The 23,828-nt window shown below is 30.5% G+C and overlaps 1 protein-coding gene and 1 long non-coding RNA gene across 4 annotated transcripts in view; one reads left to right on the top strand and one right to left on the bottom strand.

Annotated features, from left to right (window-relative positions):
• The window catches only part of LOC145270396 (uncharacterized), a 166,488-nt gene that overhangs the window by 138,478 nt on the left and 4,182 nt on the right, over window positions 1–23,828 (bottom strand). The window lies entirely within an intron of this gene.
• LOC145270368 (D(1B) dopamine receptor-like) overlaps window positions 20,119–23,828 on the top strand; it is a 1,085,834-nt gene continuing 1,082,124 nt past the window's right edge. Inside the window, exon 1 of one of the 3 annotated variants that reach the window (XM_080126039.1) lies at window positions 20,119–21,292. Coding sequence is in view for 2 of the 3 variants with exons in the window: in XM_080126031.1 (XP_079982157.1) it covers window positions 21,208–21,292 (85 nt within the window). In the remaining variant the exon portion in view is untranslated. The remainder of the gene's footprint in view (window positions 21,293–23,828) is intronic. The other 2 variants (XM_080126031.1, XM_080126025.1) reach the window with 2 other exon arrangements.

Genomic DNA, 23,828 nt, shown 5'->3' with positions numbered 1-23,828 from the left:
TTACATATATTGCATTATTTCAACGGTAATAACGATCTTACATATATTGCATTATTTCAACGGTAATAACGATCTTACATATATTGCATTATTTCAACGGTAATAACGATCTTACATATATTGCATTATTTCAACGGTAATAACGATCTTACATATATTGCTTTATTTCAACGGTAATAACGATCTTACATATATTGCATTATTTCAACGGTAATAACGATCTTACATATATTGCATTATTTCAACGGTAATAACGATCTTACATATATTGCTTTATTTCAACGGTAATAACGATCTTACATATATTGCATTATTTCAACGGTAATAACGATCTTACATATATTGCATTATTTCAACGGTAATAACGATCTTACATATATTGCATTATTTCAACGGTAATAACGATCTTACATATATTGCTTTATTTCAACGGTAATAACGATCTTACATATATTGCATTATTTCAACGGTAATAACGATCTTACATATATTGCATTATTTCAACGGTAATAACGATCTTACATATATTGCATTATTTCAACGGTAATAACGATCTTACATATATTGCATTATTTCAACGGTAATAACGATCTTACATATATTGCATTATTTCAACGGTAATAACGATCTTACATATATTGCATTATTTCAACGGTAATAACGATCTTACATATATTGCTTTATTTCAACGGTAATAACGATCTTACATATATTGCATTATTTCAACGGTAATAACGATCTTACATATATTGCATTATTTCAACGGTAATAACGATCTTACATATATTGCTTTATTTCAACGGTAATAACGATCTTACATATATTGCATTATTTCAACGGTAATAACGATCTTACATATATTGCATTATTTCAACGGTAATAATGATCTTACATATATTGCTTTATTTCAACGGTAATAACGATCTTACATATATTGCATTATTTCAACGGTAATAACGATCTTACATATATTGCATTATTTCAACGGTAATAACGATCTTACATATATTGCTTTATTTCAACGGTAATAACGATCTTACATATATTGCATTATTTCAACGGTGATAACGATCTTACATATATTGCATTATTTCAACGGTAATAACGATCTTACATATATTGCTTTATTTCAACGGTAATAACGATCTTACATATATTGCTTTATTTCAACGGTAATAACGATCTTACATATATTGCATTATTTCAACGGTAATAACGATCTTATATATATTGCATTATTTCAACGGTAATAACGATCTTACATATATTGCATTATTTCAACGGTAATAACGATCTTACATATATTGCATTATTTCAACGGTAATAACGATCTTACATATATTGCTTTATTTCAACGGTAATAACGATCTTACATATATTGCTTTATTTCAACGGTAATAACGATCTTACATATATTGCTTTATTTCAACGGTAATAACGATCTTACATATATTGCATTATTTCAACGGTAATAACGATCTTACATATATTGCATTATTTCAACGGTAATAACGATCTTACATATATTGCATTATTTCAACGGTAATAACGATCTTACATATATTGCATTATTTCAACGGTAATAACGATCTTACATATATTGCTTTATTTCAACGGTAATAACGATCTTACATATATTGCATTATTTCAACGGTAATAACGATCTTACATATATTGCATTATTTCAACGGTAATAACGATCTTACATATATTGCATTATTTCAACGGTAATAACGATCTTACATATATTGCATTATTTCAACGGTAATAACGATCTTACATATATTGCATTATTTCAACGGTAATAACGATCTTACATATATTGCTTTATTTCAACGGTAATAACGATCTTACATATATTGCATTATTTCAACGGTAATAACGATCTTACATATATTGCATTATTTCAACGGTAATAACGATCTTACATATATTGCATTATTTCAACGGTAATAACGATCTTACATATATTGCATTATTTCAACGGTAATAACGATCTTACATATATTGCATTATTTCAACGGTAATAACGATCTTACATATATTGCATTATTTCAACGGTAATAACGATCTTACATATATTGCATTATTTCAACGGTAATAACGATCTTACATATATTGCATTATTTCAACGGTAATAACGATCTTACATATATTGCATTATTTCAACGGTAATAACGATCTTACATATATTGCTTTATTTCAACGGTAATAACGATCTTACATATATTGCATTATTTCAACGGTAATAACGATCTTACATATATTGCATTATTTCAACGGTAATAACGATCTTACATATATTGCTTTATTTCAACGGTAATAACGATCTTACATATATTGCATTATTTCAACGGTAATAACGATCTTACATATATTGCATTATTTCAACGGTAATAACGATCTTACATATATTGCTTTATTTCAACGGTAATAACGATCTTACATATATTGCATTATTTCAACGGTAATAACGATCTTACATATATTGCATTATTTCAACGGTAATAACGATCTTACATATATTGCTTTATTTCAACGGTAATAACGATCTTACATATATTGCATTATTTCAACGGTAATAACGATCTTACATATATTGCATTATTTCAACGGTAATAACGATCTTACATATATTGCTTTATTTCAACGGTAATAACGATCTTACATATATTGCTTTATTTCAACGGTAATAACGATCTTACATATATTGCATTATTTCAACGGTAATAACGATCTTATATATTGCATTAGTTCAACGGTAATAACGATCTTACATATATTGCATTATTTCAACGGTAATAACGATCTTACATATATTGCATTATTTCAACGGTAATAACGATCTTACATATATTGCTTTATTTCAACGGTAATAACGATCTTACATATATTGCTTTATTTCAACGGTAATAACGATCTTACATATATTGCTTTATTTCAACGGTAATAACGATCTTACATATATTGCATTATTTCAACGGTAATAACGATCTTACATATATTGCATTATTTCAACGGTAATAACGATCTTACATATATTGCATTATTTCAACGGTAATAACGATCTTACATATATTGCATTATTTCAACGGTAATAACGATCTTACATATATTGCTTTATTTCAACAGTAATAACGATCTTACATATATTGCATTATTTCAACGGTAATAACGATCTTACATATATTGCATTATTTCAACGGTAATAACGATCTTACATATATTGCATTATTTCAACGGTAATAACGATCTTACATATATTGCATTATTTCAACGGTAATAACGATCTTACATATATTGCATTATTTCAACGGTAATAACGATCTTACATATATTGCATTATTTCAACGGTAATAACGATCTTACATATATTGCTTTATTTCAACGGTAATAACGATCTTACATATATTGCATTATTTCAACGGTAATAACGATCTTACATATATTGCATTATTTCAACGGTAATAACGATCTTACATGTATTGCTTTATTTCAACGGTAATAACGATCTTACATATATTGCATTATTTCAACGGTAATAACGATCTTACATATATTGCATTATTTCAACGGTAATAACGATCTTACATATATTGCATTATTTCAACGGTAATAACGATCTTACATATATTGCTTTATTTCAACGGTAATAACGATCTTACATATATTGCTTTATTTCAACGGTAATAACGATCTTACATATATTGCATTATTTCAACGGTAATAACGATCTTACATATATTGCATTATTTCAACGGTAATAACGATCTTACATATATTGCATTATTTCAACGGTAATAACGATCTTACATATATTGCATTATTTCAACGGTAATAACGATCTTACATATATTGCATTATTTGAACGGTAATAACGATCTTACATATATTGCATTATTTCAACGGTAATAACGATCTTACATATATTGCTTTATTTCAACGGTAATAACGATCTTACATATATTGCATTATTTCAACGGTAATAACGATCTTACATATATTGCTTTATTTCAACGGTAATAACGATCTTACATATATTGCTTTATTTCAACGGTAATAACGATCTTACATATATTGCATTATTTCAACGGTAATAACGATCTTACATATATTGCATTATTTCAACGGTAATAACGATCTTACATATATTGCATTATTTCAACGGTAATAACGATCTTACATATATTGCATTATTTCAACGGTAATAACGATCTTACATATATTGCTTTATTTCAACGGTAATAACGATCTTACATATATTGCATTATTTCAACGGTAATAACGATCTTACATATATTGCATTATTTCAACGGTAATAACGATCTTACATATATTGCATTATTTCAACGGTAATAACGATCTTACATATATTCCATTATTTCAACGGTAATAACGATCTTACATATATTGCTTTATTTCAACGGTAATAACGATCTTACATATATTGCTTTATTTCAACGGTAATAACGATCTTACATATATTGCATTATTTCAACGGTAATAACGATCTTACATATATTGCATTATTTCAACGGTAATAACGATCTTACATATATTGCATTATTTCAACGGTAATAACGATCTTACATATATTGCATTATTTCAACGGTAATAACGATCTTACATATATTGCATTATTTCAACGGTAATAACGATCTTACATATATTGCATTATTTCAACGGTAATAACGATCTTACATATATTGCATTATTTCAACGGTAATAACGATCTTACATATATTGCATTATTTCAACGGTAATAACGATCTTACATATATTGCATTATTTCAACGGTAATAACGATCTTACATATATTGCATTATTTCAACGGTAATAACGATCTTACATATATTGCTTTATTTCAACGGTAATAACGATCTTACATATATTGCATTATTTCAACGGTAATAACGATCTTACATATATTGCATTATTTCAACGGTAATAACGATCTTACATATATTGCTTTATTTCAACGGTAATAACGATCTTACATATATTGCATTATTTCAACGGTAATAACGATCTTACATATATTGCATTATTTCAACGGTAATAACGATCTTACATATATTGCATTATTTCAACGGTAATAACGATCTTACATATATTGCATTATTTCAACGGTAATAACGATCTTACATATATTGCATTATTTCAACGGTAATAACGATCTTACATATATTGCATTATTTCAACGGTAATAACGATCTTACATATATTGCTTTATTTCAACGGTAATAACGATCTTACATATATTGCATTATTTCAACGGTAATAACGATCTTACATATATTGCTTTATTTCAACGGTAATAACGATCTTACATATATTGCTTTATTTCAACGGTAATAACGATCTTACATATATTGCATTATTTCAACGGTAATAACGATCTTACATGTATTGCTTTATTTCAACGGTAATAACGATCTTACATATATTGCTTTATTTCAACGGTAATAACAATCTCAGTCTATTGCATTGTTTCAACGGAAATAACAATCTTTTGTGTATTATATTAGTTTGACGGTAATTACAATCTAATATATATTGCATTATTTCAGCCGAAATAACAATCGTACGTGTATTGCATTATTCGAACGGTAATAACAATCTTATGTGTTTTGCATTATTTCGACCGTAATAACAATCTGGTGTATATTTCACTATCTTAACGGTAATAACAATCTACGTCTATTGCATTATTTCAACGGAAATAACAATCCGATGTGTATTGCTTTATTTCAACGGTAATAACAATCTTAGTGTATTGCATTATTTCCACGGTAATAACAATCTTAGTGTATTCCATTATTTCAACGGTAGTAACAATCTCATGTGTATAGTATGTTTTTAACGGTAATAACAATCTGATATGTATAGCATTATTCCAACGGTTATAACAGTCTGAAATGTATTGCATTATTTCACAGGCAATAATCATTTCATGTGTATTGTATAATTCTAACGCTAATAACAATTTGATGTGTGTTGCATTTTTTTAACCATAATTATAATCTCATATGTATTGCATTATTCCAACGGTAATAAAAATCATATTTGTATTACATTATGTAAACGGCAATAACAATCTGAGGTGTATTGCATTATGTCAACGGTAATAACAATCTAATATGTATTGCAATATTTCAACTATAGTAACAATCTGATGTGTATTTCATTATTTCAACGGGAATAAAAATCGTATGTGTATTAGATTATGTAAACGGTAATAAAAATCTGGTATGTTTTGCATTATTTCAACGGTAATAACGATCTTACATATATTGCATTATTTCAACGGTAATAACAATCTAATATGTATTGCAATATTTCAACGATATGTATAGCATTATTCCAACGGTTATAACAGTCTGAAATGCATTGCATTATTTCAAAGGCAATAACCATTTCATGTGTATTGTAATATTCTAACGATTATAACAATCTAATGTGTATTGCATTATTTCAACGGTAATAACGATCTTACATATATTGCATTATTTCAACGGTAATAACAATCTTAGTCTATTGCATTATTTCAACGGAAATAACAATCTTTTGTGTATTGTATTAGTTTGACGGTAATAACAATCTAATATATATTGCATTATTTCAACGGAAATAACAATCATATGTGTATTGCTTTATTTCAACGGTAATAACAATCTTAGTGTATTGCATTATTTCAACGGTAATAACAATCTTAGTGTATTCCATTATTTCAACGGTAGTAACAATCTCATGTGTATAGTATGTTTTTAACGGTAATAACAATCTGATATGTATAGCATTATTCCAACGGTTATAACAGTCTGAAATGTATTGCATTATTTCACAGGCAATAATCATTTCATGTGTATTGTATAATTCTAACGCTAATAACAATTTGATGTGTTTTGCATTATTTTAACCGAACTTACAATCTCATATGTATCGCACTATTCCAACGGTAATAAAAATCATATGTGTATTACATTATGTAAACGGCTATAACAATCTGAGGTGTATTGCATTATGTAAACGGCAATAACAATCTGAGGTGTATTGCATTATTTCAACGGTAATAACAATCTAATGTGTATTGCATCATTTTAACGGGAATAAAATCAGATTCATACTGCAATGTATCAACGGGTATAACAATCTGATATGTATTGCATTACTCCAATGGTAATAACAATCTTGTGTGTAATGCATTATTTCAACGGTAATAACAACCTGATGTGTGTTACATTACTTCAACGGTAATAACAATCTCATACGGTAATAACAACCAGATGTGTATTGCATCATTTCAAGGGTAATAACAATTTTAGTGCATTGCATTATTTCAGTGGTAATAACAATCTTAGTATATTCAAATATTTCAACGGTAGTAACAATCTCATGTGTACAGTATTATTTTAACGGTAATAGCAATCTTATGTATGTGGTATTATTTCAACGGTGATAAAAATCTGATATGTATGTAATTGTTTCAACGGTAATAACAATATCATATGTATTCCATTATTTCAACGGTAATAACAATCATATGTGTATTGCATTATTTCAACGGTATTAGCAATCTGATATTTATTGCATTAGTTGAACAATAATAACAATCTTATGTGTATAGCATTATTTCAACGGTAATAAGTATCTGATGTGTATTGCATTATGTCCACGGTAATAATAATCTTATATGTATTGCATTGTTTGAACGGTAATAATAATCTTATATGTATTGCATTGTTTCAACGGTAATAACAATCTGATGTGTATTGTAATATTTCAAGGGTAATAACAATCTCATGTGTATTGCATTATTTCAACGGTAATAACAATCGGATGTGTATTGTAATATTTCAAGGGTAATAACAATCTCATGTGTATTGCATTATTTCAACGGTAATAACAATCGGATGTGTATTGTAATATTTCAAGGATAATAACAATCATGTGTGTATTGCATTATTTCACTTGCCCTCTCCAATAAGTACACTCAATTATTTTTTTTATTATGAAACAGTTCTTTAAGTTTGGAACTAATGAACCTTTTTATATCAATTGCATTCAGTTCACCATTTCTATGTTGATCAGATGAGAACGGAAGCAGTAGCGTGCGTCCTCAAGTTTTCACGTCACTCTGCCATTTGAATCATTTTTCTATGTTCGTTCACTCTTGACCGTTCTTCCAGAGTACTCTTCTATGTTTGATCTTCTGCGGGTTATTTTGACTAAGAGGTATACTACAAAAATCGTACTTAATACTTGATGTTTCCAAACAGAGTTTGATTTTACTATAGACATGTAGGTATGCACACCATGAAAAATATCAAAGTAATAAAATTTGTGTATTTTTCTTTAATAAATAATAAATCGATGTAAAAATGAAAAAAAAACTTTTAAACAACGTCTTTCTTTTAAGCATACCAAGAATTTAATAAAAAATGAAAGAATACTTAAGAAGCAAAAAAATGGGGTATTAATAATAAAAAAAAATATGACGGATTAGTTTTAAAAATAGAAAGCAATTTTCATCCTAAACCAACAAAAAATGGTAAATCATTAAAAAATAAAATTAAAGAAAAATGAAAACTTTTTTAAAATTCTTGCTTCTTCAATTCAAATATGTGCGTTTGTGAATGTCTGTATTTTCTCGAACCAAGATTTTTGTCAGTCGCGTTCATTATCATTCGGTTATTTTCAAGAAAAAATCACTTAGAAAAAATATTTTTTCGTTTAAAATTAAGTATATGAACACACGCACGTATTCGATTAATATGCTACAGAAAAATGTCAAAGCCGTCAATAGTTTTTTTTTAAAAATTAGTAGTTTGTAAGAAACGAACTATTGCATTAATATATATATATATATATATATATACTTCAAGAAAAGTTTGTAATAGTTCCGATTGATAAAGCGGCAAACAATATAGCTTTTATATGTAAAAAATATTATATACAACGTTTATTGATAGAAGTAGGACTTATAGGAAACGTTTCGGATACTTATAAAGTAAGTAATGGTAATTTAGATAGCATTATTTTGAATAATAGTATTATTAGTGAAAAAGTAGGATTAAAGTTAGAAGACAAACACAAAAATCTTCCATGTATGTATTGGATACCTAAAATGCATAAAATTCCAGTTGGTGCTAGATTTATTGTAAGTTCAAAGACGTGCATCACTAAATCTTTAAGTAAAGCTATATCTAAAATATTTAAATTAATTATAAATCAAATAAATAATTTTCACCTGAAAAGTAAATTCTATAGTAATATAAATCTATTTTGGGTAGTAAATAATTCCCAACCAGTGAAAGAAAAATTAGATGAAATAAATTCCAGAATAAAAGCAAAATCTATAGCTATTTATGATTGTAGTACGCTATATACTAAAATTCCGCACGAAAAACTTATAAAAGAATTAAATGATACTATAGATTTAGCTTTTGAAGGTGGAAACGGCAAATATATAGACCTTTCAAACTCTAAAGCTTTCTGGTGTAAAAATAAAAATATCAAAACTAGTGTTTCTAAAGGTATTTTAAAAATACTTGTAAGTCATCTTATTAAAGAATGCTATTTTCAAATAGGAAATAAAATACTACTCCAAACGATAGGTATCCCAATGGGATTGGATCCTGCACCATTTGGGGCAAATTTGTATTTATATAGACTCGAGTATATATATATGTCATCACTATTAAAAACAGATATATCTAAAACATATAACTTTCATGGATTTAGGAGATTTATAGATGACCTTATATGTATAAACGATAATGATGAAATCGAAAAAATAAACATCTCATATATCCAAACGAATTAAAATTGAATTGTGAACATAGAGGACAACAGGCTATATTTCTGGATTTAGATATAAAAATTGAGGATGGGATTTTTCTTTATAAAATATTTGATAAAAGAAATGCTTTCCCCTTTAAAATAGTACTATGCCCCATAAAGATAGCACCTGCCTGTTTTTATGTTTTATGGAACCATTATGTCACAGTTTTTGAGAATAGCTCGCGTTACTTTAAAATTAACAGATTTTATACCACCAGTTTCTAACTTAGTAATAAGGATGATAAAACAAGGTGGAGATAAAAATAAAATATTTAAACAGTTAAATAAAGCATTTTTTCGATATCCTGATCAAAAGAATCGTTTAAGATAAACCAGACTATATTAATAAAGGAAATCCAAAACTATATTAGCAATGTATAAAATGTATTTATAATTACATATAATAAATTTATATATTAAAAAAAATGTATATATGTAAAAATATTTTTAACCTTTATATATCTAATTTTAAATAAGAATGTATAATATGCTAAATACTAATCATAGTGGGGGTGATAAGTAGTTAAATGGATTAATCCTAATCTTATAAATACAAGACTGATAAATTAAAAAATTAAAAAATGTATCCATTTTAAATGGATAGTACCAGTCAAGGATCCGTCACTTGACACTCAGCCCAACAGGTGAGGGACCGGAGACCGGCCCAGCACCTGTTGGACTGTAGTACACCGCCTGGGTAATACCTAGGAGGTCCACCCTCCCAGGCCTTGCCACCGGGCTTTCCGGTGGGGCAAGTTTATTGCTTGTTGCCTGAGGCGCCCCGACCGGGGAATGCCGACGGGGTTACTCAGGCAATTTTTAAAATTGCAGGAGTGCCCCTCCTTAAGGGGAGCCTGCTGGGTTACCACTTTCCGGCCTTGTGCCACATTTTGCTGAGTGGACAGCAAATAAATATAATCCATTTTAAATGTGGAAATTGATGAATCGCACAGGTAAGAAATTCATTTTTATAGTATGAAAAGGTTAGTAATTGTAATTAAGAATAGGAAATTGGATCAAATGTTTGTAACATGTCTTCTTCCTAAGATTAAGGGTGGTGGTGTTTGATCAACACTGCTGGGGAGCCATGATGTAATATACTGTTTTGTTTTTAAATCCCCGAAACAGTGTTTCATGGTAAATAACTGATGATCCCTTGAAAAATAAATTATTGGTATTATAGTAAATTCGAGAGCGAGTTGATGCAGTGATTGCAGGTGATTAAATGATTTACTGACTTGATGGTTTTCTAACGAATGATAAAAAATATTTTTTTGTATAGTTTTGAAGTTTAAAAACTGCAAAGACTATATATATATATATATATATATAGATACATATATATACACACATATGTATGTATATATATGTATATATATATGTATATATATGTATATATAAAAGATAGAATATATGTTAAATTAAATTTGAATAACTTACGATTTAAATATTAATTTGCTCGTCCGACCACGGTTTCACAAAAACATCATCGCACACACTATATTGTCGCTCTTTCCGAGTTAAAAATCATGAAAACAGTTTCCTCTTCAAAAATTTTCAAAGCAAAATAAAACATGGCTGTCTATTTACGGTTTCAAAGTGGCTATTTTATTTAATAATTAAAAATCATGTTGGGATGTGACCCTAAGTCTTTTCTATTATTGATACCTTTTAAAATTAAAAAAAAAATGTGCAATTAAATTGACATCTGTTTCTTTTATAATTTATGTTTAAAATTATTCTGGAAAAACAAACCGATGTGTTGTGTGTTGAATTTTCATTGAAAAAATGTAGTTTTTGAAAAAATTATTTTTTAAAGCTTTAAAGAATTTACGAAAAAATTGTTTTAAACTCGTCCTTATTTGTTATATTTTATTATTTATTTATTTATAATGTATTTTAAAAAGTTTCAAATACCGTGGAATTTCCACGGGTTTTGTTAGTATCCATGAAATATTCAAACAAGAAATTTTAAAAAAGAAAAATCCTTAAACCATAGATTTTCAAAGATATGTTATTTTCATCAGCGGATAAACATTAATAAAAATACGCCACTCTTTAGTATGTATTTGAAAATATAAAAGATATAAACAACGATTTGTGAAAATAAAACAAAAAAAACATTTTTCAATGGAATAAAAGATTTAAAAAATCAATGAGTTTACCATTTTTGAAACACAAAACGTTCAATAAATACGAAGATGTTGTGCTGTAGGATTTATTTTCTGCATCTTCATTATCATTCCCTATGCACATTTACTAGCAATGGACACCCGGAGCGTGTTTTGTTATACGAGGATTTTCCATAAGTAAAGATTTCTAATTTTAAACTAAAAAATGTAAAAGCTACAAATATGGGAGTAGTACCATTACAACGAGCGACCTTTTGTTTTCCTAATTTATTTTACTACATAGTTACCATCTTTCTTAAATCACTTTTGTTAGGAATTCAATAACATGTCTCTGCTTGTGACGGTCGTCCATGGGAGGGCTTACTTTCTGTCTCACACTGTCAATATATTCCAGAGAATAGCTGGGACCCTAAAGTTGCAAGTAGTGAAAGGCCGGCAAACATCATTGAAGTACATTTCAATGCTTGAAAATGCTTCTATCAGGAATGAGGGTCCACGACTGCGTGGAAGAAATTGGATTTTCCAGCAAGACAACGCTGCGATACACACTTCTCGACAAGCACGAAAATACTTTTCTGCAAATAATATAGAATTGTTAGATCACCCAGAATGTTCTCTGGACATCAATCTCATTGAAAATCTTTGGGGATGGATGGCAAAAGAAGTGTTCAAGGATGGAACCCAATATGATTCGATAAAGTAACTTTCTGATTCAGTTTTCAGTACATGGGGTAAAATTCCTTCGCAACTAATGAAAAACTTAGTCGCAAGCATGCCGAAGAGAATTTTTGAAGTAATTCGTAATAATGGAGGCTATACTAAATACTGAGACCCTTTTTAATAATTTACAATTGCCTTTTGTTAGATAAATTATCAATGGTGTTATCATTTTGACCACGTGAAAATGTTTGTTTTTAAAAAAATAATTATTAGATCGGGGTTCACGTTTCGAATGAAGCAAATTTCATTTTTTCCCAATTATATTTTCCTTTTTGGCAATGGTTTCAACCAATTGTTTGATTAAAAATTCGATAATATGCGTAAACGCTTACTTTCTTAAGTGGTTTTATGATTTTGACCAGGCCTGTATATAATTATATTACCATATTATATATTATCATATTAATATAATTATTTTTAATACCTACAGACACTCGTGTTTCATTCTTTCGGAATTCATCAGTGCAAAGAGTAGCCACGAGAAATGCAGTTGAAATTAACATTTATATATATGTCTAGAAAGTGATATAATGATAAAGTGAACTTATGATCTGCGCCCGCGAGTTTAATGGATTAATTAATTTCAAGTTAAAGTGCTCAACAATAAGAATCGAGTGCTTAAAGGGGCTGACATAATTATTACTATAATTATTTTAATACCCGCAGACACTACTAATATATATATATATATATATATATATATATATATATATATATTAGCGAGGACCCACAACCATGCACATTAACAAATTGCCCCGTATACCCCGCAACAATCTGCCACTGCACACACGTAGTATACAGACTAGAATGCTCTGCCTGCGGAAAATTCTACGTGGGCAGCACCACGAGACTTCTACACATAATAATCAAAGAACACATACAAACACAAGCATCATCATTCCGCAAACACCTCAACACCTGCAGAAACACTAACAAATCTATTAAAGTCGATATTTTAACCACAGAAAGCAATATTGGGAATCTTCGCATAAAAGAATCGCTACTAATATCCAAATTACGGCCAGAACTCAATAACAGACTGGAGCTCGGATCTTCATTCATTATATAACTCTTCACACGGCTCCCACCTAACACTTACCATTACAACCATAACCCATTAGACCAGATACACCACTGCACACAGCTCACAGCCCGCCTCACATTCCAAACAGGACATTACCACAACCTCTTCCCATATAAATAATATAAAAAATAAATAAATAAAATAACAATAATATACTAAAAGAAACTTAATAAATAAAACAGCAGTATATATAAAAACAAAAATTTAATTAAAATTAAAAGTTAGCTGAAGTAATACAAACCAATTAAAATAAAAATAAATAAATCTACTACCACTTATGAAAATAAATAAATTAACAACTCCCAAGGAATGTCACCCCTATTCCCCTTCCCATCCCCTCACCTATCTTCCTACCCCCAGCAACACTAACCTAAACACCCAGCTTCCGACCCCGACCTCTCCTCCTTTCTCTCATCCCGCCCCTACAGTAGTCGACCGGACGCGATTCAAGTGACCCAGAAAAGCAGAGACACCCACACACATGAGCAGAATAAATAAATAAATAAATAAATAATAGTAATAATGATAAAGACAACATAACAGAGAACAATAAAAAAGCTCACGCTAAAACAAGTTATAAACCAAAAAAAAAAAAGTAAAATAAAAATAAAGACAAATAAATAAAAATAGCAAATTTATAAACATATTAATTACCTAATCATACCATACATAAATCCCCTACTCACATTTGCCCGGAGGCCTCACATAGCTACACAACTTCCGGTCCTTCATCCAGCATGCTTTGAATCGACCTGTTACGCACACCATTTGAAAAGGGAAAATTTTTCCGAAATTAATAATGGAATACGTCGCATAGGCTTACAAGTAAGACATTTTACCATACAACTGAATAAATATATATATAATATATATATATATGTATGTACTTATTGATTTGTAAATCGCCACTTGTTCTCGTCTCCTCTTACCAACAGCGACTATAATTCATTCCTCGCATTGTGACAGCCTTCTAAATCTCTTTTACACACACACACACACACACACACACACACACACACACACACACATATATGTATATATATGTATATATATGTATATTGTTTCGCAAAGTTCATCCCAAACAAGGCACATTGCTACTATAGTGTAGGTGGCTACTATCATGGACATAAGCTACTGGGGTACTATGTAGGAAGTTGGACAGCAAGATGTCGGTTCACGTTACAGTTGAACGTCTCCATGTCAGTACAGTTGGGGAAGCAGGAACCCGGAAAGGAATTCGAAAGTCCAGCGGTTCTGGGGAAGAAAATACTAGAGTAGAAGGCTCTCTTACATCTAGTGATCTCTATTGTGTAGGGGTGGAATTTAGCTGCTTGTCGGTTTTGTCGGGAGTATTTATGTCGTGGGGGCACAAGTGCTTGGAGTTTTTCAGAGCATTCACCATTAAAATACTTTTAGAACAGGCAAAGGGATGCAACATTTCGTCGATGGGACAGAGGCTGAAGCTTAGATGACAGTTCAGGACCTATCAGGTTGGAGACTCTCGTTTGGACCTTGTCTAGGAGTGAGAGACTAGTAGCAGATGCACCTGCCCAAATATGACAACAATACTCCATACATGGGCGAATTGTGGCTTTATAGAGGTACAGGATACCTTCGGGCGTTACTAGCTTTCTAGCACGGTAGAGAGAGCCTACTTTTTTCGCAGCGGTCCTGGTAATGCTCTCACTGTAAATGTTCCACTTTATGTTTCCTGTGAACATTAGGCCGAGGAATTTAAAAATAGTACTTTCAGATAATGAATGTTTGGCCATTGCTATTAGTGATAGAATATGTTTCTTGTAATTATTGAAGGAAACAAGTTTAGTCTTGGCAGCATTGAATGTGACCATCCATTTTTGTCTCCATTCCACTACAAATTGGAGGTAATCCTCTAGTGTTTCTGCCATTTCCTTAGATATGTGTTTATTTGCTTTCCTGTCGTGCCTGTTATAGAGCGTGGTGCCGTCAGCATATATATCCATCTCAGAGGCAATTTTGTTAGAGAGGTCATTTATAAATATTAGGAATAATAAAGGTCAAAGGATAGACCCCTGAAGCACTTCCGCATATTGTTTTGATGTACGACCGTTGAGGACAATCGGAATTTTTCTCTTATCTAAGAAGAATTTAATTATGTTAAGTATTCGTCCAGTGATACCGTATGATCTAATTTTCCTGAGAAGATCTTCATGCCATACCCTGTCAAAAGCCTTAGATATATCTAAAGCTACCGCTCTACCCTCCCCTGCTTTGTCCAATTTTTAATAAAGTTAGTAATTTCTGTTAAGTTAGTGATTTTAGTTTTAACTAGTTTCAGAATACCCCCGTTAATTACTGATAATCGCAAATCAAAATCGTTATTTTTATTCATCTAACATCGGTAAAGCTATTTTTCCATGTCGTCGCTTAGCAACAATGATAGAAAAACGAGACATGAAAATTCTATTGTGGGTATGTTGATAGCGTGTTTTTTTTTTTCATTTTTATTTTTTGTAGGTGCAAACCCCGCGCGTAAATTTCTTGATTTTTTACATTCACTACAAAGAATTTAATAAGACTTAAAAATTTACGCGTTAAAAAAATTTTTTTTTTGCATGACGTGGTCTGTAGGTTCAAACCCCGTACGTAAATATCTTAATGTTTTCTCTCGTTAACTGGAAAGGCGTTTATTTATAAGATTGAAAAAAATTTACGTCTGTGTGTATTTAAAAAAAATATTTTTGCAATATAAAACTGGAAATTTAATTTAACTTCTATAGAAAGTTCACACTTTTTATAGAAAAAAACAAAATCGTAAACTAAACAAAGATTATTTCCTCGCCGAAAAACAAAAAATACATTTGAATTTTACTGAACACACTAAAAATATTAAAACTTCAAATAAAACTTTTTTTAAAAATTAAGGTTGCTTTAACATAAGTGTTTGGCATAAAAATGATTATTTTCTTCAATCAAAAATTCAAAGACGGTAATGCCTCATGCAATGTCAGTACAAACACAACTTAACATGTTTTTATATATAAAAATAATGTTAAAAAAGCAAACACTTCTCTTCCCCTGGGCTGCCTACTGTTGTATCACTTTTTTAACACCTCTCTTCACCCGGGCTGAACTGTTGTTTTGATTCCCCCTGCCTTCCAACCTCTCCACCCCCATGCAACGCCGCGTACCTCCTGCTAATATATATATATATATATATATATATATATATATATATATATATGTGTGTGTGTGTGTGTGTGTGTGTATAGATCTCTGCTGGTATTGAAATGTTCATATCCTTTATTCTATGGGACAAAACTATATGAAAATTTGGAGACTCTTTGAAAAGTATAATACTATCCCATGGGTAAAATTTTATGACAGTTGGTAAAAAAGCACCCATACTTTAAAACCAATAAAATATGTTCAAATTTGGCTACATTTGTATATATATAGTGTCCTGCAGGTCAGCTTCGGTTTTATTGCTTGGGTTGTCTCCCCCGTGGCTTTGCCAAGCCACTAATATATATATGACGAATTTTCACGAGAATGAAACGCGGAATATTCTGTGTAGCTTAATTGCTATATATATTTTCATAACTTACTACCTAGCTCTACCTATGTATTAAGAAATGGTCAAGTAAATACTGAAAAATTTCGCATAAAATGATATCTTCGTATATTAATTTATTTTATTAAATAAAGTAATTATATATATATATATATATATATATATACTAGCAAAAGTACACGTCGTTTAATGGGTTCAAAACAGCCTACAGAAAATGGACTCTGATTGATGAAAGTATGATAGGTTATGTAAACGAAGGGTTGTAAATAGGTACCTTCGAATTTGGGGGTATCAAATACAAAGCAAAATATGATGAAAGTAAAAATAAAATAGATAAACCCCAAAATTTCTTATACCATACCTGTTCACACTGAAACACTTATCACAATATTATGTGAATCTATATTAAAAAACTTTGTTAAACTTTGTGACATATTTCCATTTTATGGAGGTCAGGCGCGAACGAACACCCCATAATTTTATTATACCATATTTCTTCAAACTGAAACATAATTACGCAGATAGATATGAAAAGTCTTTATTAAAGTTTGTCCCTATTTCTATTCTATGGCGGCCAGGCGCGAACGCAGACCCCACAATTTTATTATACCATCCCTATTTAAGTTTAAAAAAAAGTATTATAATGTATATCTATATCAAAATCACTAATAAACGTGTTTTTTTCATTTTTAAATTTTTATTTCTATACTTTGTGGACCAGGCGCGAACATAGACCCCACAATTTTAATGAACCACCGTTCTGCCTTATCAAGCCTACCTACTCCTGTGTTTCGATACATCTTCCATCATTATATGTGATCAGTTTTCTATAATAGTCAACCATATAGGAGCCTATTCGTGACCAGACACACACACACACACACACACACAGAAATTCAGCTTTATATATATATATAATGAATTGATGTGTACGCACAAATACATTGATTTAGAACATTATTTATTCATTAGATGATCCGGCATACGATCCTTTCAGAGAGTGTTTATGATTATCATTATTATCGTTTTCCTTGTGTATACGCGCATTCCAATTTATATTCTCATCGCCGACTTTCACCAAGGTTACAAAGAAAGGTTCGGTGAGAACATCAACATCAACATCAACATCAACATTAACTTCAACATAAACTTCAACATCAGCATTAACATAAACATCAACATCAACATCAACACCACATTAACATTAACATCAACATCAACATAAACATAAACTTCAACACCAACATCAACATCAACATCAACATCAACATCATACACACATTTTTATAAGGAATTCAAATTGATGCATTACAAGACAGAGACATTAGAGATACCTTCAATAAGTATCCAGACTTTTTTTTTGATATTACACACATGAAACTGTAGTCCTATTCAAAGTAATCTCCTCTGGTTGCAATGAACGTTCCTACAACTTCTGGATGGCCCTATATAAGTCCTCTTTTGTGAGCATGTCAATGACTCGCGTCACAGCCTCTTTCATCTTCTCGATTCTCTCATAACGACAGCCTCTAAGGTCTTCCTTTCTGTGACAAGGATTGAGTTGTAAACTGGTGCTTTTACGCAAATCTTCCGCATTTTCAGTTCCTCGCGAATAATTGTTTGAACAGTTCCCACACTGACATCAAATTATGCACTTATTATCTCTGTAGACACACGACGGTCCTTTTCCATGGAATTTTTTATTTGGCCAATCATCTGGTGTTCTGACTTCCTTACTCCTCTTACGCTTCTCATGATCTCACACAGACTCCCCGCCTTCCTTGAATATCTTATGTCACTCAAAAAACGTTCGATTCATTCAAAAGCAGTCTGAAGCATTTCATACGTTTCTGTAACATTTTTTAAAAAAATAAATTTAAAAACAATTTTATTGCATATTGTTTTCTAAAGTGTTTTCAAATCCAACTTGTATTTTTAAAATCATCAGCTGTGATAATCAGTCAGGTGTTATCCAATTCATGCTGTAGCTGTTCATTTGAACGTGAAATCATAAAAATTGGTCAGTCATCTCATAAGATGTATAGAAATAACATACTGGATTTTTAATTACTGTATAACTTCGAAACTTATTTACGGCACCTCGTATATGTACTACAAACTACTTTACTCCAAATATTTACGATAATAGTAATAATAATAATAATAATAATAATAATAATAATGATAATAATAATAATAATGATGATAATAATAATAATGATAATAATAATAATAATAATAATAATAAAATTATGCCAATTGTAAGAATAGTTATAATGATATTCACAGTGTTGATCATAATAGTAATACTATTAGCTAAGGTAATAATAGAGGTGAAGTCAATTGTAATAATTATGATTATTTGTGTGTAGAGGATAATATTTAAACTAATGAACTGACCATAATGGATTTAGGATTATATATTGTTTGCAATATCGTAGGTACCATGGACATGAATTTATGATAATTTTTAGCTTTAAGGGATCCATATACATATATACATATGTATATATTTATATATATATATATATTTATATATATATATATATATATATATTTATATATATACATACACATATATACATATATATACACACACACACGCACACACTGCGTGTTTATATATATATATATATATATATATATATATATATATATATATATATATATAGTTATTCCACATGCGACGATGTATTTAATTCACGCTCGTAACATTTTATTCCTACTTTTATGAAGTACTTCTGTATCAATGCAGTACGAAGGATGCGGAAGGACATGGCTAACTGAGTTACTCAACCAATGCTCCACGTGTCTGCTGAGCGAAATGCGAGCTAAACGGTTCCGAATGGAGCGTCTGCTATCTAACCGATCGCAGGAGTGGCAGTAGCACTAGAAGCCTTGTGCATTTGACAAAGAACGATCGAGCTCTTTTCCGCTAGTCTGTGAGCGAATAAACGCGCAGGCAAACGAACTGCGGACGCTAAGCAACGGTCACCTGTACGTGTGTGCGCGCCGTGGACGCAAAGCGAAGGGAAAATGACGCCCAAATATTAGTAAAGAAACGCGCGAAGACCAATCGTGCTGAACGCGCACCTGCATTTTTTTTTTAATAACTTTTGTTTCTTTTTGCTTTTTGACTCTTCTTTGTTCTGATTTAATTGCCTTTTCAATAGAACAAAGTTAAATACAAAACCAGATTTTAATGTGGGATATATTATATTGATAATGATTGATTAAGTTAGTTATTTGTCTACTTGTTTGTTTTCTTCATCTTTTTTTCCTTCTTTTTATCCTTCTACTTCTTTTACATCGTTCGTATTTTTTTACATATTCTTTTCTTCTTTCTTTTTTCTTTTTCTTCCTTCTCCTCCTCCTCCTGCTTCTTCTTCTTCTTCTTCTTCTTCTTCTTCTTCTTCTTCTTCTTCTTCTTTCGTATTTCCCTTTTCCATGTTCAACCACACACAAATACCATCACCGCACCGATCGGTGCGGTAAAGTGTGCGCGTTTCCTCATCATTTTGTCCATAACAACAAGTCGAGAAAAGAAAAAACAAAAATAAATAAATAAAAGAAAAAAACAAAAATAAATAAAAGAAAAAACAAAAATAAAAGAAAATAAAAGAAAAAAAAAGAAAAAAATCGTAACAATCAGCAGACTCCTCCAAGTAAAGCGAGGAGTAGCCAAGTATCGGCGCGCGGGGGAGAGATATTAGAGAAAAAAGAAATTGTTGATAGATAACGTGGCCGTGTTTATTCTTTTCTCCGGATAAAACAAAAAAAGGAGGAGGATGGGAATGATGATGATGAGGAGATGACGATATGGAACTGTCACCAATAACGGATAAACAAAGATTGCGGAAAGGAGAAAACTATGGATGCATTTCACAATCATTAAACTGGATAAATTGATTCGTCGCCTTCTTCACGACACTGGATGGAATTTTACAACAACGAAACAAGGTAGTTGAATTGGAATACCCTTGCTAGCGTAGTGTAGACATTTCGCTGGTAATTGTCTCCTAGTTACCTGTCAGTCTATTTATTTCTATATTTGTTTGCCATCTATCTATCTATCTATCTATCTATCTATCTATCTATCTATCTAGCTAGCTAGCTAGCTAGCTAGCTAGCTCTTTCTCTCACCCTCTCTCTCTCTTTCTCTCTCTCTCTCTATATATATATACACTATATATATATATTATCATTCTATCTAGATAGCTATCAGTTTTTCGTACATATCTATATTTCGATCAATACACTTCTACCTTACTATCTATCTATCTATATATCTATATAATCATTCCATCTAGTAAGCTATGAGTTTGTTTATATATTTCTATATTTCGATCAATTTACTTCTATCTATATATCTATCTATTTATCTATCTAGCTAACAAGGTATATATCGAGGGTAGCTCTATAGCTAGATAGCTATTTATCAATTTGCGTACGTATTTCTATATTTTAGTTGAGTAATTTACATTTATCTGCATCTCTGCTAGTACTCGTTCTCTACCGGGTTTTCTTACACTTTCTGCCATTCTCTCTCACCCTCTTTATCTCTCGGTCGCTCTCTGTACACACACACACACACACACACACACACACACACACACACACACACACACACACACACATATATATATATATATACATACACGTACATATATAAGATTGCTAACGAAACAGATCTGTAACATATACACCTGTGAGAAAATAAAAGAACATGTGTGTTTCAAAAATTTTAAATTGAACTTTAAAAACACACACACACAAACACACACACACACACAAACACACACACACATATAGATATGATGGTCTTTCAATTATTATGTCATTTTTGCTCTCTATTTATTTATCTGTTTGCCTCTGTTGATTATTTCTTTCAAGCTTTCTTAGTTTAGTAAGTTATATCTAGTTGTCTGTCTATCTTTCTATTATCTATATCTATCAATCTATCTATTTATCTCTCGATATATCTATATATATATATTATCTATCTGCTAGTGTTATTTTATTATTTCACATGCAAATTAATATATAGATTATCATTTAATTATTTTTTTCTGTTTTGTTATCTATGTCGTTGTTCATATTTTGTAATAACGTGCATATCTATGTATTTATCAATCCGATGTATTATTCATACGTTTGTTAAACTATACACAGTACCTTTGCCATTGGCAGATAAATATCCGAGAAGAAATAAAGCAAAACAAAACAAAAAAATGAAAGAAAACAAAACACGGATAAATTAATACGTTCATTGATGCGACTGATTCGGAGCATTTGGCTAGGAAAATAAACACCGTGGATATAAAGAAATAATCTTATCGCTATTTAAAAAGCGACGCTTATCTCGTAACTCGCCACACATGCAATTGCAACACAACCACATCAAGCCGACATCGCGTACAAAACACGTGCGCATAAAGACGCCACAATTTAAAACCTATTACACATACGAGCAACACTGTCGACAGTCTTAGCGGTATAATCACACGGCGTAGGCGCACATGTACACACAAGCACATACATACACATACATACGCATACACATACATACACATAAAGTTAAAGCACATTTGGTCTAACACAAATGTTTGTATATCATTTATAGTTCGTCACATCCGTGTGGTTTTATTTTGATCATTTTTTTTACTGACAAAAAGGTACGAAAGCGTGTATAGATGTGAACAATCTACACACGATCATCGGTTGTGATAATGTATATACAAAAGGATGGTATAAAATGCGTCGAAAATACTTTTAAGGTGATGTACTCTCATCTCGAGAGAAAACAAAAACAAAACATCTGCTCATGCACGGAAAAAAAAATTTGGAAGTTAATTCTAAAAATATTTTTACGAAGAATTTAAGGATTTATTTCTAATAAAGCAGGTAAGTAATTATTGGAGGAGGGGCGTGGTTGGCCATATTGATACCGTCAAGGATTATGGAATCGGTTGCATTGCGTATTTATTTTCATTTGTGTTCAGTTGATAAGCTCTTCTCTTTTCTCTCATATCATATAATATCATATCATATCATATAATATCATATCATATCATATAATATCATATCATATCATATAATATCATATCATATCATATAATATCATATCATATCGTATCATATCATATAATATCAGCTTAATACTTGCTTTTCACAGCAATTTCATACAGCGAAACAGCCTCTTTGCATGTATATATATATGAGCACAAAGTTAATAAAACATGTTAAAAACACTTTGAAAAAGAGTTAAAAACATATTTAATCTGAAAAGGAAACACTAAATAAGTGGATAGTCCTTAATTCGCGGAGTTTCGAAGAAATACTTTCGTTCTCATCAGAGAATAGGAATTAGCAAAATGCGGGATCGGATTTTGCTTGCAAAAGTATTTGATGAAACTGCAAGTAAGTCAAAGATCTTACTTGATAACAAAAAGTGAAGCAGAGGGAATAGGGTGAAGAAAAAGGTGATTTCACGTGA

Source organism: Euprymna scolopes, chromosome 4 (genome assembly GCF_053919585.1).
Source record: "Euprymna scolopes isolate OS-2025 chromosome 4, ASM5391958v1, whole genome shotgun sequence".
Classification (NCBI taxonomy): Eukaryota; Metazoa; Mollusca; class Cephalopoda; order Sepiida; family Sepiolidae; genus Euprymna; species Euprymna scolopes.
Note: the sequence above shows the minus strand (reverse complement) of the source record. Positions and strands in the feature narration are given on the sequence as shown.